The 11,469-nt window shown below is 41.8% G+C and overlaps 1 protein-coding gene and 1 non-coding gene across 2 annotated transcripts; both read right to left on the bottom strand.

Annotated features, from left to right (window-relative positions):
- Positions 1 to 1,180: 1,180 nt before the first annotated feature.
- Eif4g2 (eukaryotic translation initiation factor 4 gamma 2) lies at positions 1,181 to 10,305 on the bottom strand. The gene is made up of 22 exons (XM_042691757.1): positions 10,188 to 10,305; positions 9,901 to 10,027; positions 9,572 to 9,637; positions 8,854 to 8,994; positions 8,252 to 8,354; positions 7,591 to 7,722; positions 7,446 to 7,512; positions 7,194 to 7,345; positions 6,787 to 6,897; positions 6,529 to 6,612; positions 6,334 to 6,432; positions 6,113 to 6,254; positions 5,644 to 5,804; positions 5,191 to 5,304; positions 4,511 to 4,636; positions 4,169 to 4,273; positions 3,871 to 4,086; positions 3,522 to 3,780; positions 3,015 to 3,219; positions 2,681 to 2,892; positions 2,470 to 2,591; positions 1,181 to 2,007 (listed from the first exon to the last, which is right to left on the bottom strand). Exons 1-22 carry the CDS (start codon positions 10,303 to 10,305, stop codon positions 1,942 to 1,944), a joined length of 2,928 nt encoding a protein of 975 aa, XP_042547691.1. The 3' UTR covers positions 1,181 to 1,941.
- Positions 4,996 to 5,138, bottom strand: LOC122117961. Its single transcript, XR_006149275.1, has one exon. It is a non-coding gene; the product is annotated as a small nucleolar RNA SNORD97 (small nucleolar RNA).
- Positions 10,306 to 11,469: the final 1,164 nt, after the last annotated feature.

Genomic DNA, 11,469 nt, shown 5'->3' with positions numbered 1-11,469 from the left:
TAGGACACAAGAATGTTTGCACCATTTTTAAAGAAAGGTAGAGAGGAGCTAGGAAGATGGCTCTGAGGCCCTGGGTTCAATTCCTCAGCACCACGTAAGAAAAAGCCAGAAGTGGCACTGTGGCTCAAGTGGTAGAGCACTAGCCTTGAGCTGAAGAGCTGAGGTACAGTACCCAGGCCAAGTTCAGGCCCCAAGACCGACCAAACAAGTAGAGCATCTACCTACTATCCAACAGATTCAACAATAACCATTTATTAACGTTTGCGTTAAGGATTTTCACAAACTAAGACAAGGTTATTTGTTCTTATATGCTGAAACAGCAGCATACTTTATGCACTGCTAGCAAAGCCAATGGTAAGGCCTAGACTTGTCAATACAGTACAATGGCTTGGGAATATGGGTTCCATCTGGATTAGCCAGGTACTTTTACAGGGCTAGTATGATTATCTTGAGGGAACAGCAATCTTTCTGGGAATAGGTCAGCTACTGGGAATGATGTCTGCCAAGTAGAAACTATGCCTTTTAGACATCAGCAATCTGCTTCAGCATGACAATGTCAATGTCACACAATTCAGTGGTATTTCTCCAAACTCTTTGTTTAGATGCCTCGTTAAAATATTTTAATAAGGGCTGGGAAGGTAGCTCAGCGGTAGAGTGCATGCCTTCCAAGCATGAGGCCCTGGGTTCCATTCCGTAGCACCACATAAACAGAAAAAGCCAGAAGTGGTGCTGTGGCTCCAGTGGTAGAGCACTAGCCTTGAGCTGAAGAGCTGAGGGACAGCGCCCAGACCCAGAGCTCAGGCCCCATGACCGGCAAAAAACACAAAACAAAAAAAAACAATATTTTAGTAAGCAGACTCATATTAGTAAGCTTGAATTTTGGCTCTCACCATTTTATTGGGTCTGGTTGTGGGGCCTGAACTCTGGGCCTGGGCACTGTCCCTCAGCTCTTCAGCTCAAGGCTAGCGCTCTACCACTTGAGCCACAGCACCACTTCTGGCTTTTTTCTTTTTGCTTATGTGGTGCTGAGGAATCAAACCCAGGGCTTCATGCATGTAAGGCAAGCACTCTACCACTGAGCCACCTTCCCAGCCCTCTCACCATTTTCTGAAATAGAAAATTATGAATTTCTTTAAATGGAGGTAGGTGCTATTTAAATTCATGAACAAATGCAAATGTATCAAGTATCACAATGTTTATTGATAGATACAAGTATATAAAATCAGGGCATGAACATGACTTGATAAATTAAGTAGACTTAATTTCAATACTATAATAAGAGGGACCAATTCAAATTCTCACCATTTGTTTCACACCCACAAAAACCACCAAGGGCATTAACGATCTCTCAAAACTGATCAGCTTTGTGCAAGTAAACCATGTTTCTTTTAAAAAGACTTGTGCACTTGCCCAGGCTCAAGGATATTAAAATCTAGCACATAAAGCCCATTACTAGAGGTAGAAATACAGGCAATATACTATTACAGCAACAACCATCAATTACAGTTAAGAATTTTTCTGTAACAACCAAATGGATAATCAAATATTGCAACAACTCAAGTATTACTGAGCAAAGTGCATTTCTACAGTATTCAGTGTTGCTATTCAGTTTTCTAACTTAAAACAGCCTATGATAACTGGCAGCAAAGAAGGTCCTTGCAATAGACTGCCTCTGCTTGAGAACTTATGATGTAATTATTGCATGCTGCTAATATACTATCTAAACATTAAAGATACTCCTAAAATATTTGATGGTAGACTATGATTAAGACATTACACTACAAAAAAACCTTATGCAGAAGGAAACCCTTACTGACGTGCTTCTGCTTTAAATATTGTGAAAACATTACAGCGGAATGAATTTTCGCAGTGGTTAGGTCAAATGCAGTTACATCATAGCAACAGTATGTTTTGCACAATTTAAGGCTTTGGCTGGTTCTTTTAGTCAGCTTCTTCCTCTGATTCTTCTTCTTCAGCAGTTTCTAGCCAGGTTAGCCACTGATTCACCTGCAAAATAGGTTTGTAATTTATTAACAGGAAGCTGTTTTGTTTTAGGAAACCAGAAATACATCTGAACCCACCACCCTGCCCAAAATAATCTAGACTGTATTCTTTTCCACACACCTACTAAATCAGAACCTTTGTGACTTGTCCATAAAGTCTGCCCTTCAACTACTCTCCAGGGCACTAACACTAATTTTGGAGTGCTCTGAAAATCTTTCTTCCATTCCACTTGATAAAACAGAAGAATTAAATCTTTTCAGCAGGGTCTAAAGAAGAAAGCCCAAATCTTAAATCCAAACTTTTGTGCAGCTGTAATTCCCCAAATTGTTCCTGTGCAACGGAAATTAATAGGACTCCCTTCTGCTCCTATTTCAGTTGAAAGAGTGCTATTCATTTGGAATACTACCAAACCCAAAAAACTGGAAAAGAAAAAACAAAAACACCCTAATTTCAAGAAAAACTTACCTGGAACAAAGCCTTGCCTTTCCCTGGAAACTCTTGGGTTATATCTTCTTTCCAAGCCAAGAAAGCTTCCTCTTCAATAATTTCCATATCATAGAAATGAACAAAAAAACGGAGTAACATGCCTAAAGAACAAAAGAAAATAATCCCATTACTCAGAGTGTTTCAGACTGTCCCTCATTCACCCACTCCTCCCAGAGACTTGTCACCTTACCTTTTGGGAAGTTGCTGTTGTAACAGTGCACCTGCAGAGCATACAGGGCACTGACCTGTAGATCAACGTGATCGTGAAGGAATTTCTGCATCACTGGCTTGAAAGAAAGAAGCAGTTGTTTTTCCTGCTCTAACTGTTCTTTGGAAGGAGCAGAGGAAGAATCTGTTTCATCACTGGGTGGGCTTACTTCACTAGAAATATACTGTAAGAAGCTAGACAAAAAGTTGTTTTGTTAGCTAGAATCCCCAAAAGATCTCTGGCTCAAAAACAGCCCCCGACCCTGATTTTTTTCTTTCTAAAGCATAACTTTCTGTACGTAGACCATTCAACTTACCTAGTCATTAAGATGTTCACAAATCCTTTATCTACATGAAGTTTGGGAGAGATGTTATCTTTAATCCATTTATATATGGTTTGAGGGGATGGATCCAATTTTATTTGCTTTAAAAGTTCCTTCTCCAATTTGAGGAGTGGGAATAAGAAACTTAGTCCCTTTCCTTCCAAAATTTCCAACATACGGTCCTTATTCTGATCAATTTCTGAAGAAAAAAAAATCTGCATTACTTAAATCCATTTTACCCAGCTGGCCCACTTAGAAATGGTTCTCCAGTGTATACAATTCACACAAAAGGTTGAAGAACCCAGCAAAATAATCTTTTGACATACAGGGCAATTTGAAAATTAAGTCATAATCTTTTTATGTAAAGGTATTAGTAGTGTGGATTCAGATGTTTATCACTATTTGGACAAGATGACCAAGCTATCTGATTCATATAAATCCACTCAAGTCAAGGTATTAAGAATCTCTAAATTTAGTGTTAACAAATTAATGTTCTCTTACCTGGGAGCATTTTCTGCATATTGACCTTGCTTTGTTGAAAAAGTTCTGTTAACCATTCTCGATCTTGTAACTTAGCTAACTGCTGAAGGCAAAGTAAGAAGAGAGGAAAATGTGTGCCACTCTCCAGTGGTTGAGCTAGTTCTGAAATGCTCACCAGCTCAGAAATGATGGCACGAGCTGCAAACTGGGCTAAGTATGATTTCACCAAAGGGATGTCAACCTCCAGTTTGGGGCACTGGTCCAGTACGTTCAGGAAAGCCTTAGAAGGAATATGTAACATTATCAGTTTATTAATTTTTCATATTTGAATGCATAATTTCCTTATTATAGAGTCAGCAAAGTGTACTACCTGCATGAAGTTGTCACTTGTAGCTATTCCTTCCTGTTTGAGTAAGCTAATCAAAGAACTTGCTTTTTCTTTATCTTCATCACTTCTATCTAGTGACAGGATGATCACTTTGCTTAACATCTCAGGAAGAAAGTGTTTAGGAGCTCTCATTTCTCGTACACTATTGACAGCTTCATTTGTATTTCCACTATTCAGATATTCAGTTACAACAGTTTCCTTTAAAAAAAAAAATAATGCAATTAGTGTCCTAAGTACAACTCAAGAACTAGAGATATCTATGGGACTTTATGAAACTTACAGTTAGTTTAAGTAGTTCTTCTTTTGATGGTGGTGGCTTTTTGCTGGTCTTGGCAGGCTTTTCCTGGATAAGTGGTGGATTAGTTTTGAGACCAAGCTGAGGAGTCTAAAAAACAAACAGATTTTGTGATTTAAAAAATGAGTATATGAGGTAGATGGAAGATTAACATTCACATTTTTTTGTGTGTGGGGGGAAGGAGGTTGGTAGTATGGGAACTGAATTCCAGGCCTTGTACTTGTTTCAAAAAGTCCTGACAACACAAAAACTCAAAAAGAAGGTCTTCACACATCTTTAGGAAGTAATAGAACAATGGAAAATGGGGATATGCTACTAGGGCCATACCTGTCCCAGAGGAGGTGTTTGAGTGCGTGGTGGTTGTGCACTAGGAGGAATCATAGTTATCTGGGGCTGAAGCTTTGGCACTTGATTTTTATTCATTAGGAACGATTGAGCAGGCCTCAAGCTAATCTGGAACGGAAAACAGATAATCCAAATTAATAGCACATAGCTGGCTAACAGTGTTAAAACTCTTAAAGTCCTATAATTAACTGTGTATCTGGGGCTGAAATAGTACTTTTCTTTGAAAAAAGAAAAGGCTTCTCTATGTTAGCTGGTTTCTTAAAAAAATCTAAAACCCTGATCACAAATTATATATCTTACATTTATTTGTACATTTCTCCCGTGTTTAGTATTAAAATATTCAAATAAAAAATGAGTTAAAAATGCCTTGCTTTAGTCTCAGTTACATTACTTGCAGGGAAATCACAAACAGTATCTGGACAATCATCTTCCTCACACTAACTAATTTAAAGACTTTTTAAAGAGATTTGCCCTCATATCTCATAATCTTCGCTCATAGGACGCTGGACATACAAAGAAAGAAAGTAGTAGTATAGAAAAGAAAGAGAAAGAAGAAAAGAACTCCAGCATAAGTCCTCTTAAAGCGTCTTTTTTTATAATCATCGGGCAATAGATTTCTGAATTGACAAACTACCATATATAAATAACGTAGGCAAATGTACCTCATCTGCATTAAGCTGTCCTTTCTTAGAAAACCGAGGTGGCATATCCTTCGACTGTCCTTGCAGCTGGGATAAGAGTCCCTGACTCTGGTTATGGTAGAGCTGGCTTAGCCCCTATTTCAGAAAGGGAGAAAGAAAGTCTAGATAAAAAAGGGGGGTCCACAAATTATGGTAATGAAGTACCAAAGGGATGAGTCAAGTCATAAGGAAAGCTTAACTGAAATTGCCCAGAGAAGTAAAAGATGAAACAAAGAATAAAAATCTAACCTAACTGTCAAATAGTGGTGATTTTACTAGTACTTCACTAATCGTGAGGTAAGCATTTCATTCAATGTGAACTGTCAGATATAAATTTAGTGTAGGAAAATACACCTGAAATAGGATTTTTTAAAGACAAGACAAAAATAAGGCTGGATTTAACACATCCTCCTGAAGCAATGTCAATTGTCTTACCTGGCTTTTCATAAACTTGCCTCCCATCTCTCCAAACTGCGATTGTGTGGGAGGCATGATGTGTCCCCCATGGCCATTAAAGAGTTGATTTGAACGATGACGTCCCATGGTGGGTGAAAATCTATCCTGGATAACTCCTGGACCAGTACCAATTCCGCTACCTTAAAATACATACAACGTCAAGTCTTTGAACTGAACTCCACTCCCATTTTTTTTTTTTTGCTGGTCGTGGGGCCTGAACTCTGGGTCCTGGGTGCTATCCCTCAGCTCTTCAGCTCAAGGCTAGCACTCTACCACTTGAGCCACAGTGCCACTTCTGACTTTTTCTGCTCAGGTGGTGCAGAGGAATTGAACCCAGGGGCTCATGCATGCAAGGCGAGCACTACACCACTGAGCCACCTTCCCAGCCCATCCACTCACATTTCTTTAAAAAGACTTGTTATCAAACCATTGTTTTATTCAATATTACCTGGCATTTGTCCAAACATATCAGCAAGTCCTCCAAGTGGGTCCCTATCCATTTTCATCCGGGGTGGCATAAACGGTCCCTCCAGAAAGAAGTCACTTCTCATCCCTTGAGCCATAGGAGCAGGAATAAACACTCCTAAATCCTTTGGAAATGAAGTGAGAATAAGTGCTTTTCCTCTCTAAACATTATGTCACTTAAATAACAAACAACAAAAATCTTACCTTTACTGCATCTTGACGGATTTGATTGATCGTCTTTGGTCCATTGTCAAGAAAAGCCTTGCGAGGAACCCAATGGTGTTCTCGCAACTCTACTGTATCCTTTAGGTGAAAAAAATTTCACTTTAATATTACTAAACAGATAATATTACTAAACAGAAAGAACCTAAGCTAAGCAAAAATACTTAAAAGTTTTACCTGCAGCAGGAAACGAATCCTCGCTGGCAATTCCTTACTTAACATCAAGGAGCACATTCTGGCAAAGTACTGATCCATTAAGGACTAGTTAAAGAAAAAGAAAAGTGTGAGAACTAAACCACATGTCTACACTAAAGGCCTAATACTTCCAGATAAGGTAGAATGACCAAATATGGCAATCTTGTGTCACAAAAATAAACTAATTTGAACAGAACATACTAATACATACCATATATTGCTTGTCATGCACACACATACCTTGGCTCGTTCGTGGTCTAATCTAGGCCCCACTGTCCTCATTATCTGACAGAGGCACTCCAAATCCTCTCCCATATCTTTGAGTTGGACTCTCTTCTTCTTTTCCAAAAGCTACCAAAGAATGAAATGCCACATATTGAAAACTTTACTTGCACCTTTGGTCCTTCTGTCTAGAAATCCCTCCTAATAAAGCAGTTTCAACATAAAGTTCTACCTCTACTTTGTAAAACGTATTTCCATATTACTGATTTATGTTTCAGTAAATTTTGACTGTCATACAAGTTAACTAGACATTGCCATTTGCCCTTTCAGATGGTACAAAGCAATTCTAAATGGCCTCAAGTTCCGCCAAATAATGTCCCATTGATGACTTCAATTTAAGGCCAGCAGATGTCCATTATACTTACTGTTTTGATGCACTTATGAAGGATAGATTCATGAATAAGATCAAGCTTGCCAAGTTCTCCAATGAATTTGATGTTCCCCAACATCTTGATCTTAGCAATGGCTCTCTGTTCCTCCTCCTCTGGGAGGAGGGGGTTTTCACGCTTATCATAGACTGAAAGGGGAAAAATATACCAAAAACACAAAACTCAACACTTCGAATTATCAAACTGAAAATATACAGTAATTAGTTAGCATCAAATAGGAATTCTTACCATCAACATTTCTGGTTCGGTTTTCAAATTCATCTTGTAATTTGGAAATTAGGAGGCGTCTGAATGTCTGTATGGAAACAAAAGCTACTTGTAGGCCTTCCTAATGAACTCTCTTATAAACTATTTTAAAAATAACTATACTTACTGTGCTTTGCTTCTGTCCTGGTTGACCCTCTGCTGCTGGGCCATCAAAGTTTGGTGCATCTTCTGCCAATCGCAGACATAGCTGAGCATACAGTGAGCTATACTTTGGCTCTTCTAGGGCTTTGTCCACAATCTACAGAAAAATGGTATTAAGAAAAAATTAAATTGTTAAGGGCTCATAAGATCCTTCCTTTTTAACTGGACACTTTTTATGGTCTTTTTGGCTTAAATTCCACAAATTGTTTTATTTCTAAATCAAAAGGGCACTTTACTACTAACTATGAGCTGAGTTAGATAGTACATGTAAACTAATGCTAAAAAGCACACAACCTGAAAACTAACCACTTAAGCTCTTAACAGTGTAAGAACCATCCAGTTTACACCTTACTGAGTAACACCCCTCTTTGTCCCTAGAACTAGAATATATGGCACTAGAGAACTAGGGAGGTAGCTTAGTAGCACAGCACTTGCATAGCACATGCTAAGAGACAATGGGTTCTAGTTCCCTAGCACCACAAAAACGTCTTACCAACTATCATTCAATTTTGTTATTAAAAAACTCATATATGCTGTATGTTGGGATTCTACCAACTATAATACAATTTAGAGATAAACTTTTCTTTAATGGTAAAAACCACTTAAAGCCAACCTTTAAAACTTACCAGCAGTATGACCCCTTTAAGGATGAGTTTAGACTCTACACCCACATTGAGGAGCTCAAGGCATAGCTTGTCAAACTTTTCAGGAGTAAGCTTATTTAGTATGCTGGGGGAGGAAAAAAAGAATCACATTTGAAGTGTGGGCCAAACAAATTTTTTTTTTCTGAGTTGAAAACACTATTAAAACCATGATTTTCCTGCTTTTTCCCTTTAATAACAAACAAGATGTATACTTACCCAACCAAAAGGATGTTGAAATTAATTTCCCTATTTATGGCTAGAATCTACATCAGATGGGGAGCCCCAGCTATGTGACAAGCAACTTTTCAAATCCCAGGTGTCAAGGGGCTATCAGGGCTGGACCATAAGCTAACATAATTCCATTTCCCATTTCACTGGATTATATATGCCAGCCCAAGACAGAAGTGCCAGTATGTCAAAGTGTATGGATTGTAAATAAATGTCGAAAAAAGAAAATATAAGCCAAAGTCCCCCAATACATTCTTTGGACACCAACCTTGCTTTGGTAACTAAATAGTATAGTACACACTACAGAAACTGAACTAATCCATACTTCTTTCCAAGAAAATGACCTTGAAACTTACCCTCTTACTTTCCTGAAGATTGCATCATGTCGTTCTTTTTCATTTGCGGAGTTGTTTGCTGCGGAGTTGTCATCTCGTCTAGTGCTTCGTGCAGGAATCCATTTCTGAGCGTTTTGCCCTGGGGTTTTCCCCAGGAACTCGCTAATTAAAAAAAAAGGGCTTTTTAATTTTTTAAAAAGGGTAAAACAGCCTCCAATCACATACCAAAGGTCATACTGAGAAACAGAAAAACTGAGGTTTATCAACTTCCTCAACAAAGCAACTTTGGATATCATTGGTCCTTAAAAAGTATACACCAAAACCCACCTACATTTTTAAAAAAAGATTTCTGGGCCCACTGTTTCTGCTTTAGTAGGTGTAGGGTAGGACCTACCCTATACCTACCCTTCTAGTATATATTTCCATGTGATGATAATGCTGACCCAGGAGCCACATACCAGAGAACCAGCTCCAAAATGTCTTATGGCATTGTAATATCAATTGCTGGGTTAATAACTGGTATTAGAAACATAGTAAAAACTCAGTAAGACAGGAAAAAAATAACAGACTGGAAGGTTTGGTCATAAGCTAATATTCTACATTTAGTGTAAGTTTAGCAACTACCCCAGTAAAATTAGAATTTCTAATATATTTTATTGTAACTTCACTGTTATATTTGGGAATGACTTGTAATATGAATCAATTATTTATGAAAACTGTTTCCGTGCAATTATCATACCTGTTGCCAGCAGTCTTGGGATAGTGCTGAGGTGCACCCCTACTTCCTCCTCCGCCCGAAGAAGCACTGTTTGAAGAATAAGTCATTTTTTAGTATACCAATTATGTCTCATTTCAAAAGGACTAAAGATTACTTTGTACTTTAAAAACTGCACCACTGATTTATGACTGAGGTTGAGTCTAGAACCCAATTACACTTATTTTTCAGATAATAATTAAAACTCTCAAAAGTGTAAGGACTGAAAACAAGGACAGAGACGGTATAAGAGTAGTGACTTGGTTTTGTCATTGGGTTTTACAAAAGCACCCCCAAAACAAATCTCCACATACCTGAAACGAGAAGCACCCCCTTCTGCAATCGCACTCTCCACTTTGGCGGCTTGACAACGAAGAATCTTCAAAAGAATAATATTAATGGATGGGGTGGGGAGGGGAGGGGATGGGAGAATTGAAAAACCTAGAACGAGAAAAAGCGCCAAAATTAGATACTGCCAACAAACAGGTTTTTAAACTTTCAATCACAATCTATCTCCTATCTTGGCACTGCAGTTTACTTAACTTCCACTGCATTGCAGAGCTCATAAAACCAAAATAGAATGCACTCAACAGACACAAACGGACACAATCTTTTGTTAGCCACTTAGAAATTCCCAAAGATGGAACACTTGTTCCATGATGCCAAGAACGGCTTTCACGGAGAAATACAACATCCAAACTGCACCGAAGCCCTTTCATACGGCCCTTGGAATTGAGCAGAGACCCTCACTATAAGCGCGGGCAGCAGCGGCCTCGGTGGAAAAATGTCTGCCGCCCCACTGGTGCGGCCTCGGCGCCGGCCGCCCGGCTCACCTGGCCTCGGCCGCGGCGGGCGGCTACCCGCACGGCCCTCTATCCCCCGCCCTCCCGGGGAGGCCCAGGACCCGCGCCCGCCCTGGCCCGGCCGCCGGAAGACCAGGGACGCAACATGGCAGCGAACCTCCGCCCCGTTTTCCCTTCCTGGGAACAAAAGAGCGGCGAGTCCTCCACACCCAGGCCCGAGTTAGGGAAGTGCCGTCGACGGGCGCGCCTCGAGGCCGCGAGTCGCGGAGGCCGCCCCCACCGGCCCCGAGCCCAGCTCTTTGTTCTCGGGGCAGGAAGGCGGCCCCTCCCGCCCATAAATCCCGAGGTGACAGCCGCCTCGCCGCCACCGCCGGGGCCCACAAAGGCGGCGAGCCCTCCTTGGCCTCCCCGGACGGGGCCCTGCACACCTCCGCCCCGCCGGAGGCCGGGCTCCGGGACTCCTGCGCCTCGCTGGTCCCGCGCCAACGGCCGGGCCCTGCCGCGGGCCACGTTCCCCCCGCGCGGGCGCGCGCCCCGCCACGCTTGCCGTCCCGGCACACCGCGCGTCGACCCGTCCAGCCGCGGCCACGACGGCCCCCGGCCACGACCTGACGACGGCTCAGCCCCGGCCGCGGCTCCCCTTCTAACGCCCCGCAACGGGGCGCGGGAGCAGAGGCCACAGATTTCCAGGCCCCCGAGGCGCAGAGGAAGCGCTAAGGAGGGCCGCCCCGCCCGGCTCCGCCTGCGGCCGCCATTTTGTATCGCTCGAGAAGAAGCGGCCAGGGACGGCGGCCATTTTAGAGCGCTCCGCTCGGCGGCGGCGGCGACTCCACTCACCTTCACCGAGAACTCAGCAGCTGCCACCGCAGCTGCCTGCTCAGGATCCGGTCGTCGGGGACGGGGAAGGGAGGGGAAAGGGGACGGAAAACAAAAAAGGGGAGGGAGGGGGAGGAAGGAGTCGGGGACGGCTTGAAACTCTCAGCTCAGAGGAGTCGCTGCTGCAGCCACCACCCGATACTCGCCGCCACCTCCATAGAGCTCCAACTCGCTGCTGGCGCTGAGGCGTGTCTGAAGCCGAAC

Source organism: Dipodomys spectabilis, unplaced genomic scaffold (assembly GCF_019054845.1).
Source record: "Dipodomys spectabilis isolate Male_0828 unplaced genomic scaffold, ASM1905484v1 ptg000145l, whole genome shotgun sequence".
Taxonomy (NCBI): domain Eukaryota; kingdom Metazoa; phylum Chordata; class Mammalia; order Rodentia; family Heteromyidae; genus Dipodomys; species Dipodomys spectabilis.
Note: the sequence above shows the minus strand (reverse complement) of the source record. Positions and strands in the feature narration are given on the sequence as shown.